Genomic DNA, 18,131 nt, shown 5'->3' with positions numbered 1-18,131 from the left:
TCCCAACACATACTTTGTGGGAATATATTCAAACCAAAGCAGGTTGAATAGAAAATAAAACTTTTAAGGTTCATTTTCCTTTGTTATCAGTTATTTCCATATTTATATATTTCTTATATTCATTCCCAAAACAGTTGAATTTTTACTTAAAAGATGATAAGATATTGCCCCCCCCCAAAACTAGCAAAGTCAAAATCAAAAAAGTATTATTTTAATGCAGACATCTCTTTTACAAGTTTTTTTAAGGTAATGTATTTGCAATAAAGACAGCCTATTCACATATATTTTCCATTAAAAATAATTTTTTGTAATCTCAACTAAGTAAAATTATAGTGAGTAAAATCAGTCTCATTGAAAGTTAAGTGGAAAGAGTAACAAAAAAACAATAGCTATCCACATACACACATATATGTCTGGAAATAAAGGGATATACACACATACACACACACACTTTTATTCCAAAAGTTTTTCTTTCAACTGTCGTAAATAGAAGTTGTATAAGTAGTTGTAAATTAAACTAGATCTGCAATTTTAAAAAAACAAAACAAAGAAACTCCCACAAAAAAACTATTCCAGACAATAATCCTTTTTTTGAAATAGCAAACAATTACTCAGGGAACTTTGGTCTCATGCCCACAGAAAGATATACCCATTAGTTTTGTTTTTAATAAAAAGCACATTTTAAAAAAATTTAAAGGCTTTATTGGTTTAAATTTTTATTATTTTTTTGGCAGCAGGGATTGAACTCAGGGGCACTCAACCACTAAGCCACATCCCCAGACATATTTTGTTTTTTAATTTAGAAACAGGGTCTCATTGAATTGCTCATCGCCTTGCTTTTGCTGAGGCTGGCTTTAAACTCTTGATCTTCCTGCCTCAGCCTCTCAGGCTACTCCGATTACAAGCGTGCACCACCACACCTGGCTGGCTTAAATTTTTAATGTATCTTCATCTGTATTCTCCATTGTTTTATTCTGATGCATCCTAATGACTATGAGATCTAGCTCTTTCACAATCAGAAAGTAAAAGGTGAAAAGTTCTACTCTTTCACCATTCTATAAATCTGATCATCCAGTCAATAAGCAAAACGAATAACTGTTGTATTTTCTTGTTTAAGGAAATACTGTATAATGTGAGGTAAAAGGAAACACAATTTGAAATTCAGCTAAACAAATCTAAAACCAAGGTATCTCAACATCACCATTTTCTTCTTGTCCAGTGTGGGGGCACACACCTGTAATACCTGCAACTCAGTAGGCTGAGGCAGAAGGATTGTGAATTCAAAGCCAGCCTCAGAAACTTAGTGAACCCTGTCTCAAAAAAAAAAAAAAAAAAAAAAAAATTAAAAAAGGCTGGGATGTGGCTCGGTGGTTAAGCACCTTTGGGTTCAATCCCTGGAAACTGCTCCCACCCCTGTCAAAAAAAAAAAAAAAAAAAAAAAAAAGAAAAGAAAGAAGAAAGATAGAAAAGGAAACTTATTACAAAGGTTTATCCAATTTCGGTATGAAGATTTAGGGCTAAGAGAAGTACATTATTGAAAGAGATTTGAAAATGCTGAAAGGGAAGTACAATCTACTTTTTGTCTTTAAACAGCTTAGTTTTATATTTAAACCATGAATTTTAAAATTCTGTTGGGAATGAAGTTCTTATTTAGTTCCCAAGAAAGATTTTCACTTGAAAAATCTGCTGAAAGCACAGGGCAATGTGTAGTTAGGCTACCAACTGTGTTAATAAAATGAACATTATGTACATTTGAATTTGCTCTCTCAACAGATACAGAAGAAACTAGAAGAAATCAGTATTCCTTAACTGAATGCTTGGAACTCCCAATGTTCCAAGATTTAAAAACTTTTAAATCTTGGAATATTTGCATAGACACTACCCATTGTGCATCCCTAAATCAGATTTTCAGATTAAAGATACTCAACCTTTAAAAATGATTACTAATTCATTTTGGTGGTGAAGGAAATTACAAAGATGGAAAACAAGCACGGGAACTTCTTATATTCTTCCACCAAGCAAATGAATGTGTTACTGGGGTCGGAGGTGTTACCTAGGATTGATCTAATCAATCAATCAATCAATTACCTACCCACATCCTGGGCCCTTTTTTGTATTTTAGAGACAGGGTCTCACTGAGTTGCTCAGTGCCTTGCTTTGGCTGAGGCCAGCTCTGAACTCACCTGACTCCTGCCTCAGCCTCCCAAACCACTGGGATTATAGGCGGTCACTGTGGTACTCAGCTGTGTTTCCTTTTTTAAAATTTAAATAAGAGGGGGTGGGAAGATGGAGGCGAAGGGAGTGCATCACCCCAGTGCGCCGCGTCACTGTGCGGGAGAAAGACGAGGTGAAACAGCTGAAGGCTATCTTGTTGGGAATTTCCAGTGAAATTGAGGTGCTCCAGAATCTAGTGGACGGATTTCCATCGCGCGAGGTTCAGCTGTGGGGGCTCGGACGCGGGCGATTTCTCCGCACGGAGGATCGCACCCCGCAGCTGGAGTCTGCGACGCGCGCTGGGAAGCGGCGAGGTGCCGGAGCGGGAGTGCAGCGATGCGGATTCTGGGGGCTCCTGCCAGTGGTGCAATGGCCGTGCTTAGTGCTGAGTTCCGGCTTTGAGACAGAGGAGAGAAGCGGTCCAGTTCGGTTCTCGACACCGGTCGGACCACGGAGGAGGACAGCAGCCGCCTTCTTGGAGAGCTGATGTAATCATCCCTGTTTTCTACTGATCTCAGCTCATTCAGCTACGGAACAGGTGATTTCAGGCTGGTATTTGCCTGCGTCTCACAGACAGATCGCTCCGGCTCGGGGCTGGAGAACCAGTGGAGAATACTCCTAGGGGCTCTGAGCGGCCGGATTCTGGTTCCCGGGGCTGCGTTGGCTCAGGGCTGGGGAACCTGTGGAGACTGCATGTTGAGGCCAGCTCCAAGTGGAGCGTGCGCTGAGCTCGGGGCGGCTGGGTTCTGACTCCCAGAACAGTTTTGGCCCGGGGCTGGGGAGCCCGCGGGGACTGCGTCTTTGAGCCTGCTCCCAGCGGAGCGTGCACCGAGCTCGGAGAGCTTGGAGCGGCCGGGCTCTGGCTCCCGGAGCTGCTTTGGCCTGGGGCAGGGGAACCTGCGGGGGTCGCTCCTTGGAGCCTGCTCCTAGCGGAGCGTGAGCCGGGATCGGAGAGGCCGGGTTCTGGCTCCCGAAGCTGCTTTGGCCCAGGGTTGGGGAACCTGCGGTGACTGCTTCTTGGTCCGGGTCCTGCTGGGTGCTATGGGGGCCAGTGGGGCAGAGTGGAGCTGCCGCCTGCGCCCACAGCAGGGCAAGTGACCCGCCGGCGTGGTATCACGACACCCCAACTGCAGCTGGGGCCGAAGAGAGTAGCCGCCCACGCCTAGAACAGGACCAGCAACCTGATGGCGTGGTAGCCAAGTCACCCCATTTGGAGTAGGGGCTGTGCAGAGCCGCCGTCTGAGCCTGCAAGATAGGCTGACCTGCGACCCACTGGCAGGACAGGCCCGGTAGCCTGCCAGCGTGGTAGACACGTAGCACCGAGGCAGTCACGTCACACTGGTTGGAGTGGGGGTGGAGCAGAGCCAGTCACGTCACACTGGTTGGAGTGGGGGTGGAGCAGAGCCACCGCCAGTGTTCGGAAAAGGCCCAGCGACCCGTTGGAGAGGCAGTCAGGTACCCCCACTGGGAGTGGGGGCTGAGCAGAACTGCCGCCCGAGCCCGCAAGGTAGGCAGACCTGCGACCCACTGGCGGAACAGGCCTAGAGGCCTGACAGCGTGGTAGACACGTCACACCAATTGGAGTAGGGGCCGAGCAGAGCCGCTGCCCACATCCGGATCAGGACCAACGACCCGAGGGCGTGGTAGTTATGTCACCACAATTGGAGTGGGGGCAGAGCAGAGTCGCCACCCACGCCCGCAGGGTGGGCAGACCTGCCACCGACCAGAGTGGTAGACAGATCACCCTAATTAGAGGAAGAGCACAGCCACTACCTGCCCTGCAAGGGAGATTTTCCAACTATACAAGAGCAATATAAATAAATAGGGGGAAATTTTCAAAAACACAACAGTTTCACCAAGCAGAAAGAAACGCGAGCAGTATGAAAAGACAAGGAAAGAAAGGACCACAAGCAATGCAGGTCAACTCAACTTTAGAAGAGGTAATAGCTGCAACAGATGGAATGTCAGATAAAGAGTTCAGGATATACACGCTTCTGATGATCTGGAGTCTCAAGGAAGACATGAGACAGCAAAATCAGACAATGAAAGATCACTTTGACAAGGAACTACATAAACAAATCCAGGAAGTAAAAGATCAATTACACAGGGAGATAGAGGTAATAAAAAACAAACAAATAGAAATCCTAGAAATGCAGGAAGCAATAAACCAACTTAAAAACTCAATTGAGAATACTACCAGCAGAGTAGATCACTTAGAAGATAGAACATCAGTCAATGAAGACAAAGTATTTCAACTTGAAAAGAACATAGACAGCTCAGCAAGACTGCTAAGAAACCATGAGCAGAAAATCCAAGAAATATGGGATAACATCAAAAGACCAAACTTAAGAGTCATTGGGATACAGGAAGGCACAGAGCTCCAAACCAAAGGAATAAACAATCTGTTCAATGAAATAATATGAGAAAACTTCCCAGACTTGAAGAATGAAACAGAATCCCAAATCCTAGAAGCCTACAGGATGGCGAATGTGCAAAATCATAAGAGATCCACACCTAGACACATTATAATGAAGATGCCCAACATACAGAATAAGGAGAAAATTTTAAAAGCTACAAGAGAAAGAAAGCAGATTACATTTAGGGGTAAACCAATCAGGATAACAGCTGATCTCTCAACACAGACTCTGAAAACTAGAAGATCCTGGAATAACATATTTCAAACACTGAAAGAAAATAGGTTCCAACCAAGAATTGTGTATCCGGAGAAATTAAGCTTCAGGATGGAAGATGAAATTAAAACCTTCCACGATAAACAAAAGTTAAAAGAATTTGCAGCTAGAAAACCATCTCTTCCAAAAATCCTTGGCAAAACATTTCAGGAAGAGGAAATGGAAAATAACAATGAAAACCAACAGTGGGAGGTAGGACAGTAAAGGGGGGAAAGTAATCAAAGAGGAAAACAAATCAGGTTTAGTAACATTAATAAACAAATATGGCTGGAAGAACAAACCATATCTCAATAATAACCCTAAATGTTAATGGCTTAAACTTACCAATTAAGAGACACAGGCTAGTTGAATGGATCACAAAACAAGACCCAACAATATTCTGCCTACAGGAGACGCATTTGATAGGAAAAGATATACATAGACTGAAGGTGAAAGGTTGGGAAAAATCATACTACTCATATGGACTGCGGAAACAAGCAGGAGTGTCCATACTCATATCTAATAAAATAGATTTCAAGCCAAAGTTAATCAAAAGGGATAAAGAGGGACACTGCATACTGCTCAAGGGAACCATACACCAACAAGACATAACAATCATAAATATATATGCCCCAAACAATGGTGCAGCTATGTTCGTCAAGCAAACTCTTCTCAAGTTCAAGAGTCTAATAGACCACGATACAATAATCATGGGAGACTTCAACACACCTCTCTCACCACTGGACAGATCTTCCAAACAAAAGTTAAATAAGGAAACTATAGAACTCAATAACACAATTAACAACCTAGACTTAATTGACATATATAGAATATACCACCCAACATCAAGCAGTTACACTTTTTTCTCAGCAGCACATGGATCCTTCTCAAAAATAGATCATATATTATGTCACAGGGCAACTCTTAGACAATATAAAGGAGTAGAGATAATACCATGCATCCTATCTGATCATAATGGAATGAAACTGAAAATCAACGATAAAAGAAGGAAGGAAAAATCATGCATCACTTGGAGAATGAACAATAGGTTACTGAATGATCAATGGGTTTTAGAAGACATCAAGGAGGAGATTAAAAAATTCTTAGAGATAAATGAAAACACAGACACAACATATCGGAATCTATGGGACACATTGAAAGCAGTTCTAAGAGGAAAATTCATCGCTTGGAGTTCATTCCTTAAAAAAAGAAAAAAACCAACAAATAAATGATCTCATACTTCATCTCAAAATCCTAGAAAAAGAAGAGCAAAACAGCAAAAGAAGTAGAAGGCAAGAAATAATTAAAATCAGAGCTGAAATTAATGAAATTGAAACAAAAGAAACAATTGAAAAATTGACAAAACTAAAAGTTGGTTCTTTGAAAAAATAAATAAAATCGACAGACCCTTAGCCATGCTAATGAAGAGAAGAAGAGAGAGAACTCAAATTACTAGCATACGGGATGAAAAAGGCAATATCATAACAGACACTTCAGAAATACAGAAGATAATCAGAAATTATTTTGAATCCTTATACTCCAATAAAATAGAAGATAGTGAAGGCATAGATAAATTTCTTAAGTCATATGATCTGCCCAGATTGAGTCAGGAGGATATAGACAACCTAAACAGACCAATAACAATAGAGGAAATAGAAGAAACCATCAAAAGACTACCAACTAAGAAAAGCCCAGGACTGGATGGGTATACAGCAGAGTTTTACAAAACCTTTAAAGAGGAACTAACACCAATACTTTTCAAGCTATTTCAGGAAATAGAAAAAGAGGGAGAACTTCCAAATACATTCTACGAGGCCAACATCACCCTGATGCCTAAACCAGACAAAGACACTTCAAAGAAAGAAAACTACAGACCAATATCTCTAATGAACCTAGATGTAAAAATCCTCAATAAAACTCTGGCGAAGCGGATTCAAAAACATATCAAAAAAATTATACACCATGATCAAGTAGGATTCATCCCTGGGATGCAAGGCTGGTTCAATATACGGAAATCAATAAATGTTATTCACCACATCAATAGACTTAAAAATAAGAACCATATGATCATCTCGATAGATGCAGAAAAAGCATTCGACAAAGTACAGCATCCCTTTATGTTCAAAACTCTAGAAAAATTAGGGATAACAGGATCATACCTCAACATTGTAAAAGCAATCTATGATAAGCCACAGGCCAGCATCATTCTGAATGGAGAAAAATTGAAGGCATTCCCTCTAAGATCTGGTACAAGACAGGGATGCCCTCTCTCACCACTTCTGTTCAACATAGTCCTCGAAACACTGGCCAGAGCAATTAGACACACAAAAGAAATTAAAGGCATAAAAATAGGAAAAGAAGAACTTAAATTATCACTATTTGCAGATGACATGATTCTATACCTAGCAGACCCAAAAGGGTCTACAAAGAAACTATTAGAGCTAATAAATGAATTCAGCAAAGTGGCAGGATATAAAATCAACATGCATAAATCAAAGGCATTCCTGTATATCAGCGACAAATCCTCTGAAACGGAAATGAGGACAACTACTCCATTCACAATATCCTAAAAAAATAAAATAAAATACTTGGGAATCAACCTAACAAAAGAGGTGAAAGACTTATACAATGAAAACTACAGAACCCTAAAGAGAGATATAGAAGAAGACCTTAGAAGATGGAAAAATATACCCTGTTCATGGATAGGCAGAACTAACATCATCAAAATGGCGATATTACCAAAAGTTCTCTATAAGTTCAATGCAATGCCAATCAAAATCCCAATAGCATTTCTTGTAGAAATAGATAAAACAATCATGAAATTCATATGGAATAATAAAAGACCCAGAATAGCAAAAACAATGCTAAGCAGGAAGTGTGAATCAGGTAGTATAGCGATACCAGACTTCAAACTATACTACAGAGCAATAGTAACAAAAACAGCATGGTACTGGTACCAAAACAGGCGGGTGGACCAATGGTACAGAATAGAGGACACAGTAACCAATCCACAAAACTACAACTATCTTATATTTGATAAAGGGGCTAAAAGCATGCAATGGAGGAAGGATAGCATCTTCAACAAATGGTGTTGGGAAAACTGGAAATCCATTTGCACCAAAATGAAACTGAATCCCTTTCTCTCGCCATGCACAAAAGTTAACTCAAAATGGATCAAGGAGCTTGATATTAAATCAGAGACACGGCGTCTGATAGAAGAAAAAGTTGGCTATGATCTACATACTGTGGGGTCGGGCTCCAAATTCCTCAATAGGACACCCATAGCACAAGAGTTAATAACAAGAATCAACAAATGGGACTTACTCAAACTAAAAAGTTTTTTCTCAGCAAAAGAAACAATAAGAGAGGTAAACAGGGAGCCTACATCCTGGGAACAAATCTTTACTCCACACACTTCAGATAGAGCCCTAATATCCAGAGTATACAAAGAACTCAAAAAATTAGACAATAAGATAACAAATAACCCAATCAACAAATGGGCCAAGGACCTGAACAGACACTTCTCAGATGAGGACATACAATCAATCAATAAGTACATGAAAAAATGCTCAGCATCGCTAGCAGTCAGAGAAATGCAAATCAAAACCACCCTAAGATACCATCTCACTCCAGTAAGATTGGCAGCCATTATGAAGTCCAACAACAAGTGCTGGAGAGGATGCGGGGAAAAGGGTACACTTGCTCATTGTTGGTGGGACTGCAAATTGGTGCAGCCAATTTGGAAAGCAGTATGGAGATTTCTTGGAAAGCTGGGAATGGAACCACCATTTGACCCAGCTATTCCCCTTCTCGGTCTATTCCCTAAAGACCTAATAAGAGCATGCTACAGGGACACTGCTACATCGATGTTCATAGCAGCACAATTCATGATAGCAAGATTGTGGAAGGAACCTAGATGTCCTTCAATTGATGAATGGATTAAAAAAAATGTGGCATTTATACACAATGGAGTATTACTCTGCATTAAAAAAGGACAAAATCATAGAATTTGGAGGGAAATGGATGGCATCAGAGCAGATTATGCTAAGTGAAGCTAGCCAATCCTTAAAAAACAAATGCCAAATGACTTCTTTGATATAAGGGGAGTAACCAAGGACAGGGTAGGGACGAAGAGCTTGAGAAGAAGATTAACATTAAACAGGGATGAGAGGTGGGAGGGAAAGGGAGTGAGAAGGGAAATCACATGGAAATGGAAGGTGATCCTCAGGGTTATACAAAATTACATATAAGAGGAAAGGAGGGGTAAGAGAAGAATAATACAAGTGGAAGAAATGATTTACAGTAGAGGGGGTAGAGAGAGAAAAGGGGAGGGGAGGGGAGGGGAGGGGAAGGGGGATAGTAGAGAATATGATAGACAGCAGAATACATCAGACACTAGAATGGCAATATGTAAATCAATTGAAGTGTAACTGATGTGATACAGCAATCTGTATACGGGGTAAAAATGGGAGTTCATAACCCACTTGAATCAAACTGTGAAATATGATATATTAAGAACTATGTAATGTTTTGAACGACCAACAATAAAAAAAATAAAATGAAAAAAAAAGTTAAATAAACTGAAAATTAATAGAAGGTTATCTGCTTACATTACATTAGCAACCAACCCGGTGACTTAATTTAATAACCAAATTAACCAAAATTTGTTCATTTAAAACAATGATTTAGAATTTAATTCATTCAAAATTGTGTTTCACTTCAAATGAAGTTTCTGTGTTTTATTACCTGGTCTGTTTCTTAGGCCCCTGTCCTTCTCCTCCGGCTCCACCTGACGACAGCCCACTCCCCTGGGTTTTATTAGAGTCTTTCCCTTGGCCATCATTTTGTTTTGAAGGTTTATTCTGCTTTTCAGATTTATTTTCCTTTTCTTTCTTCTTCTTATCTTTGTCCTCAGCCCCAGTGGCAGACACAGGCTTATACTCTACTCCTGTCAGAGACTTGTACTGTGCTTTCAGCTGGAGGAGTTCTTGTACAGCTATATCAATTTGATCCTTTCATTAAACAAAAGAGGAAGAGAGAAAGAAAGAAAGATAGCATTTAATTCAAATAACTGTCAAAGCACATTTAAACAAATACCCAAAGTTTTAGTAGCAGGTTTGAAAATATAAGTAAAGTAACTACTGAAAATAACTAAAAGAATATAATAAACAGGGACAAAACTGTGCAAAAGACTGTCTGAAAAATAGTGTCTATAACTATAGTGTCCAAACAGTAATCTACAGTCACATGTGGCTATTTATAAAATACATAAAATTAAAAATTCATTTTTTTCAGTCACAATAGTCATATTTCAACCCCCACCTCCTTCTTCTAGCTACCTTGGCTAGTGACTATTACACTGGACAGTATTGTTATGGAGTATTTCCATCATTGCAGGAAATTCTATTAGAAAGCAATGGTATAGAACATGTATTCCATGGGTATCTAAGGTTAAGAGCCATTAAGTCACAGAAGTCGAACATTTTGTGATAATAAAGATGGCAATAATCAAATTTCTATACTGGCTAAATTTCAAAACCTATGACAACTGTGTTCCATGCATGTGATTCTATATGGAAAACCGTACTCTTATGAACAACATTAACATAAACTATACTAGAGCTCAAAACAAAACCTGCCATTTGAGACTGACAGAGCTTTAGGAGAGTAAAACAAGTATTAAGGGCCAAAATGTGCCAGGCACAATTGGATCTGGATCCCTATACTCTAGAATCTTACAGATTAGAGGGAAACCTATTTTAACAATTAAAATATAGTATCATTAAGTACAATGTCAGGGAAGAGCAGTGTCATGTGAAAATACCCATTCTTTTTTTAGGGAAAAAAAGAATACACAAAATTTTTCTCTAAAAGGCAAGATAAGGAAGTTAAGAAATTAAACATGAGTAAAAGTTCAACAGATACAATAGGGCAGAAAATGCTCCAAAGAAAACAACATAAAATATAGAAAAACAAAAACACAAATAAAATACCACACTTACCTTAGAGACTTTTTCAGCTTTAAGTTTTCGAACTACTTCCCCTTGGGAAGCTACTTTGTCAAAAAGTACTTTCGCTTCTGGTGTTTCTGGACCAGCAGTATCAGAGTTTCTAATAGGATTTGAATCTGAACTTTGAGATGATGGGGGCTGACCAGGTATATAGTCCTTCCCAGTTTTTTCTTTATACTCAGCTTTTAGGGAGAGTAAGCATTCTACAGCTTCATTCACTTTAGTCTGAGATAAAAGAGGAAAAGAGATACTATAATACTTCCTGAAAATGTCATTAAAAATCTTTAATTATTACCAAAGTACAGTCAACTCTCTATAGATTCAATCAACTAAAGATCAAATATATTTGGGGACTCACTCCCTGGGACTGCTGCATCAGGTATGGTTGTGAGTCCAGGCTCAAGCTTGCAATAAAGACTCTTGTGTGACTGTACAGAATTCAGCTCCTGGAGGTCTATTGGGGTCCCACAAAACTGGCATTACATCTGGGGGCTTGTCCGGGATCCCCCAGACCCCAGGACCCCCAAATGGGAGAGTCTAACACTTGTTAGACTTGTTATTTGTGTGTCTGTTTTGTTCTGACTACAGCCTGTAGAATCTGTATTCTGGGCTGGCAACTGGCCTCGGTGAGCGCACTATAGGGTTGCCAGCCAGGGCTTCTGGGAGAAACGTCCCACCCCCAATCTGAAGGGGATACTTCCCAAATCTGCGGTCATCAGACCCAACCTGAGGAGGATGCTCCCCCAATCTGGGGTCGTCAGACCCAATCTGAGGGGGATACTCCCCCAATCTGTTTGTAATCTGTGTCTTTTTGTCTGTGTCTCTGTTAAGTGTGATGGCATTGTTTTACTTTGGACAGATGCAGTGTCCCAAGTTCTGATCTGCCTTAGATGTGTGGAGGTAACTAGCTAAATTTTAGCCTGAAAATGTCCCTAGTGTGCTTCTCCTGTTTCCCTGAAAGGGACCAAAAATCAATAGAACCACCAGCTTTTCTGTTCTCACCTCTTACACCCCTTTGAGCTGTGTTTTAAAGAACTTTGTTAACTTTACTCCCCTTTGTTAAACAGGATTAGGGAAGCAATGTTTTCTTTTCTTCCCATAGTTGGAAATTTTTACCCCTCACACATCAGATAGAGCTCTAATCTCTAGGATATACAAAGAACTCAAAAAGATGAACAACAACAACAACAACAACAACAAAAAACCAAATAACCCACTCAACAAATGGGCCAAGGACCTGAACAGACACTTCTCAGAAGAGGACATACAATCAATCAACAAATACACGAAAAAATGCTCACCATCCTTAACAATCAGAGAAATGCAAGTTAAAACTACTCTAAGATACTATCTCACTCCAGTAAGAATGGCAGCCATTATGAAGTCAAACAACAACAAGTTGCTGGCAAGGATGCGGAAAAAGGTACACTCATACATTGCTGGTGCGACTGCAAATTGGTGCAGCCAATTTGGAAAGCAGTATGAAGATTCCTTGGAAAACTGGGAATGGAACCACCATTGACTCAGCTATTCCTCTTCTCAGACTATACTCAAAAGACCTAACAACAGCATGCTACAGGGGCACAGCCACATCAATATTTATAGCAGCACAATTCACAATAACTAGACTATGGAGCCAACCTAGATGCCCTTCAATGGATGAAAGGATAAAAAAATGTGGCATTTATACACAATGGAATATTACTCAGCACTAAAAAAAATAATAAGATCATGGCATTTGCAGGGAAATGGATGGCATTAGAGCAGATTATACTAAGTGAAGTTAGCCAATACCAAAAAAACAAATGCCAAATGTCTCCTCTGATATAAGGGAGGTGACTCAAAATGTGGTAGAGAGGAAGAGCATGAGAAGAAAATTACCTCTAGATAGGGAAGAGAGGTGGGAGGGAAAGGGAAGAAGAGTGGAAATTGCATGGAAGAGGGAAGGAGACCCCCTTCGTTATACAGAATTCAGGTATGACGATGTGAGGGAAGAAAAAAAAAAAGAAGGGGTCACATTAGATTGGGTAGAGAGAAGTGATGGGGGGGAGGAGGGGGAAGGGGGGAATGGAAGGACAGCAGAATAAAATAGACATTATTATTGCTGTGGGTATATACGTGACTGCATGACCAATGTAATTCTGCAACCTGTACACTCAGAAAAATGAGAAACTATATCCCACCTGATTCAAATGTATGATATGTCAAGATCATTGTACTGTTATGTGTAACTAATTAAAGCAAATTAAAAAATTTAAAAAAAATTTGGGAAAAAAAAGTTCATCTATATTGAACATGTACAGACTTTTTTCCTTGTCATTATTCCCTAAATAGTACAACAGCTATTTAGATAGCATTTGTACTGCACTAAGTACTACAAGCAATCTAAAGGTGATAAAGTATACACATAGGCTAGGGATGTACCTCAGTGGTAGAACACTTGCACAGTACGCACAGGCTCTGAGTTCAACCCTGGTTTTGTAAAAAATAACTAATTACAAGTATACAAAGGACATGTGTAAACTATATGCAATACTATGCTACTAAATACAGGAACTGAACTTTCTCAGATTTTGGTAATTAAGGTTGTCCTGGAATGAATCCCCCACAGATATAAAGGCATGACTATACCTTTATATCATAAATAAGTTAAATCAAAAAAGAGACCCAGGGCTGGGGATGTGGCTCAAGCCGTAGCGCGCTCGCCTGGCATGCGTGCGGCCCGGGTTCGATCCTCAGCACCACATACCAACAAAGATGTTGTGTCCGCCGAGAACTAAAAAAAAAAAAATAATAAATATTAAAAAAAAAAAGAGAGACCCATTTTAGGGATGGGGTTGTGGCTCAGTAGTGGATTGCTCTCCTAGCACGTGAGGCACTGGGTTCAGTCCTCAGCACCATACATATATAAATAAATGGCTTACAAAGTGGAACAAAGATTTTCTCATCATTAGATAATAACACTAATTTTACTCTGATAACATAAATAACAAATGTCAGGAAATTTTTTTTTTTGCAGTGCTTGGGGACCAAACCCAGGCCTTCATGCATAACAGGCAAAAGCTTTTACCACTGAGCTATACTCCAGCCCCCAGGAAATGTTTTTTTAAAACCATTACTAAGAAATACATGCAATAAATATTGTGATTTTCTAAATAAATAAATAAATAAAGATATTGTGTCTATCTACAACTAAAAAATATATTTAAAAAAAGAGAGAAAACTTTTAAATCAGTAATCTAAGTCAAAGAAAAGTTAAAAATATAAATTACAGCCAGGTACAGTGGTGCATGCCTTTAATCCCAGTAGCTCAAGAGGCTGAGACAGGAGAATAGCAAGTTCAAAGCCAGCCTCAGCAATGGCATGGTGCTAAGCAACTCAGTGAGACCCTGTCTCTAAATAAATACAAAATATGGCTGGGGTTGTGGTTCAGTGGCCGAATGACCCTGAGTTCAATCCCTGGTACAAAAAAAAAAAAGTAAATAAAATAAAAATATAAATTATACACACTGTCCCTTATACAAACCATAAAAATAAACATACACTAAAACTTTTCCACATTAGATAAATAAACAGATAAATCAATTATAAGAATATCCACATAAACTCAAGTGTCAAATCCTAGGTTTGTAGGTAGTGAAGTCAGAACGTATAAAATCAGAATAATGATTAGCTCAATGGTTTCCTTTACACAGTGCTTATTTTCTTTAGCTTACTAAACAGACATTAAAATGGTGGAAAAAATAAAATGAAGCTTGAGCCCACCTAAAGAAGAGTCATATCACTCTTTTAAAAAAATTATGAAATGAGAAAGTATGTTGAAGTTTTTAAATCAGATGCTCACCTGTATATTTCAACCTGATGTTTTAACATAATCATAATAAAAAAGAAAGATACACTTAGCCTAAGATGACACTGTGGCTCTACCAGAAAAGACAGCAATGCAGACAAAGGACCTCAAGTTTGCAAACTGACATACCAGTGGGAACCTCAAGGCATTAATCAAAATTGCAAGGAAAAAATGCTTCCATATTACCCTATCCAATTTTTACTGCTAAATTATAACATCACTCCAAATAGCTAAGTGAAACCCAACAGAAGCTAAGATGGGGGCCACAGGAATGCAGAGAAGCACAGGAACACTTTCAAAGAAATTGCATCCATGAGACAGCAAATTACATACTTTGTCTAATTATTCTATAATATTTTCCAGTCTACTGATTTTAGTGTATACAAAGCACTGCACAAAGACCAGAGTAGGTTGTCTGATCTGTATTCCTGACCTGTGTCTTCTTTATATTGTTTTTATAATTAAGATTATAAATGTAATTTAAAAAATCAAAAGAATTCACAGTAGAATCTACCTTTTCCTAAGAAAAAGGGTATAGTAGCTAAAACACACAGACAAGAAAAGGAAACTTACATTAGAATAGGAAAAAAGGGAATTCACTGCAAACATTTTCAGAAAGGACGACTATGTAAATGAAAGAAGTTTTACACTACAAGCAAATATTCAACAGAGTTTGAAGTCAGTACACTTTTTCCACACAGTAGGAAAAAAAAATTTTTTTGACACGATTATAATTTAAAATGCTATAGTAAGAAAAGTAAGGCAAGGAAACTAGTTTATTATTGAGATACTGTAGGTATTTAATTTCACTTGAGATTGAAAGACATTGTGTGTGAATAAGAGTAAAATTATATACATTACTGAGCAATTTTCCCTGAAAATTTAGAAAGCACATAAAGATTCTTGCCAGGTACGTTGTAATCTCAACAACACAGGAGGCTGAGGCAGGAGGATCACAAATTTGCTTCCAGACTGGAAAATTTACTGAGACCCTGTCTCAAAAAGGATTGGAAATATAGCTCAGTGGTAAAGCACCCTTGGATTCAATCTCTAGTATTGCGACTGAGAGCGAGAAAGAATCTAAACATTCTTGAGAAATTAGCAATATAAATATAAGAAATAATCATTATCATTTCATGGCAAGTTTATTCTGTACCAGACACTACGTTAAATATTTTATGTGGATTATTATACTCAATTTTCAAAACTATCCTCATTCACACTTTACAGAAGAAGCAAAGCCCAGAAAGACAAAGTACCTTATCCAAAGTTACAAAGTAAGTAGTAGAACTAGTATTTGAATCTAAGGTTTATTCCAGATGCTGTGATTTTTGATCACTATAGTATGCATGAAATTATAGAAGGCATGAGAAAATGATCAAAATGTTCATTTTAATCTTAATGCTGCAAAAACTGCTTTTCAAGAGAGATCTGAATATTCGAATATGTCTCTCAGAATACATAATACAGAACTGAAGGATAGGAAAGGATAAGAGAAACATAATCTCTTTTAATAGCTAATTTTCATTATTAGAAGGCTTTTATAATTTCCCTTTACAAAGGGATTGTATATACTAGTTACCATAATTATACAACAATAGAAGCTTAAAAGTAAAATAGTTTAAGTTCTTAAAAAACTGTTTTAAATTCATCTAACACATGCCACTATATACAATTTCTGGTATAAATTCGTAAGAAAGAAAACAACCTACATAAAAGACTTCAGTGAAGGTTTCCAACTGGAATTTGAGGTAAATAAAAATGATCTTAAAAATTTATAATTCAAAATTGGGAAGAGGAGAAAAGAAGGGAACATATCTGGTTACATTTAGAATGACAAGCTTCAAAGAGCTATTTTTGTTGCAGCCACTAGATGGAAACATTTCTCCATGGGAAAAGGAGGGAATTGTAACAAAGAAAATACCTAGATCCTTAGCAATTTATGACAATAATATAACTTTCCAAAGTGGCCTCTACATCTGAATTCTCAATAAAAAAATATTTTTTTAAATTCCCCTTTGCTTCTCACTAGCACATCTGAGAGAATTATACCTGCATAAGAAAATCTCTAAAGGAAATGTTCCCACCTGATGAGGGGTGTCAGGGGTGGGGGGTATGTGGAGTAAGGGGTGGGGGGAGTATAAGAACAGAGACTCCTACCTAACTAAAGGAGAATGTAGATGCAGGTAAATTTAGTGAGCTACAAGATCACAGGTTTTCAAAGAAGGCATTAAAAGAGTCAAATTATAAGAAATCCATTTGGCTTAAATATCTAAACCTATAAGAAACAGCCCAATAACTGAGTCCTGATCCTAGTACTTAATACAGCACAGTAAAGAGCTCATACCCTAGAGTCACACCTGGGTTACAACACCTCAGATTTTCCTGGAAGATACCTAAACTGAAGTTATGTCTTGTGAAGTGTTTTCAACCACAATCTAATACACGACAGATTCTATGCTTGTTTAGATCAAAAGCAAGTGTGCATTAAATAGCAAGTACAAATAAAGCAGGAATCTATTAAACACAAATTCCAAGCAAGAATCTTAAAAACCATCAAGGGAAAGAATGGATGTATTTCTTCTTCTAATTCCCACCCCCACAAAACTTTATTTTTTGATCTGAGAATTTAGAAAGCTGTTTGGGGTGATATTATTAGAGAGTGGTTTTCTAGAATAACCTATTTACTGCTCAAAAGGGTACAGTAACATTCCTTTCCTGATAAACTGTGATTTGGGTTTTAAAAATAATAACAATGGTGTAAAAAACAAAAGAGCAACACAGGCATGATGATGTGTGTCTGTAGTCCCAGTTACTCAGAAGGCTAAAGCAGCAGAATCGATCAAGCCCAAGAGTTCAAAGCCAGTCTGGGAGACATAAGGAGATCTCTATCCTCCAAGATCCTCAAAAACAGACAGACAGACAGATGAACAGACTGATAGGCAGGAAGGCAAGCAAAGATCGCCGAAGTTATTTCTGATGGATTATTGTGGACACAAATAAAAGGTGCTATGAATCAAAATAAAATGCTGCAACTGCAATATTCAACAGTTATCAGTACTCCCTCCAGTACCTCTGGGTCCAATCCCTGGTGCACTCCCTGCCCCAAATAAAACCATACACAAAAAAACCATTGTGCTCACTCAGATTTCAAAGCAGTAAAACATGCTCAAAATAAAAAGTTTCATCTTTGAAACTGTAACTTTGGAAATTTAAAGTTAACATTTAAAATTTGAAGAGTGACTATAATTTTAAAAATAAGAGGAAAAGGATAAGAAGGAAAAGGTTGAATTCTAGGTCTTTATTCCTTGCTCATCTTCTTGCTTATATGATCTTTACACTTAAAAGTTCTAGCAAGTAAGTACCTATTTCACCCTATAGCAGAAA

At 38.4% G+C, this 18,131-nt stretch overlaps 1 protein-coding gene across 2 annotated transcripts in view; it reads right to left on the bottom strand.

Moving 5' to 3' along the window:
* Nucleotides 1-18,131, bottom strand: part of EPRS1 (glutamyl-prolyl-tRNA synthetase 1) — an 81,161-nt gene that overhangs the window by 18,486 nt on the left and 44,544 nt on the right. For both annotated transcript variants that reach the window (XM_081297480.1, XM_081297481.1), the window contains exons 19-20: nt 10,886-11,119; nt 9,630-9,895 (exon numbers count right to left, since the gene is read on the bottom strand). In XM_081297480.1, the coding sequence (XP_081153606.1) occupies nt 9,630-9,895; nt 10,886-11,119 (500 nt within the window). The remainder of the gene's footprint in view (nt 1-9,629; nt 9,896-10,885; nt 11,120-18,131) is intronic.

The sequence above is a fragment of the Spermophilus citellus genome (assembly GCF_964194105.1).
Source record: "Spermophilus citellus genome assembly, chromosome: 6".
In the NCBI taxonomy this organism is placed as follows: domain Eukaryota; kingdom Metazoa; phylum Chordata; class Mammalia; order Rodentia; family Sciuridae; genus Spermophilus; species Spermophilus citellus.
The sequence above is the reverse complement of the archived record's forward strand: the minus strand, read 5'-3'. Positions and strand labels throughout refer to the sequence as shown.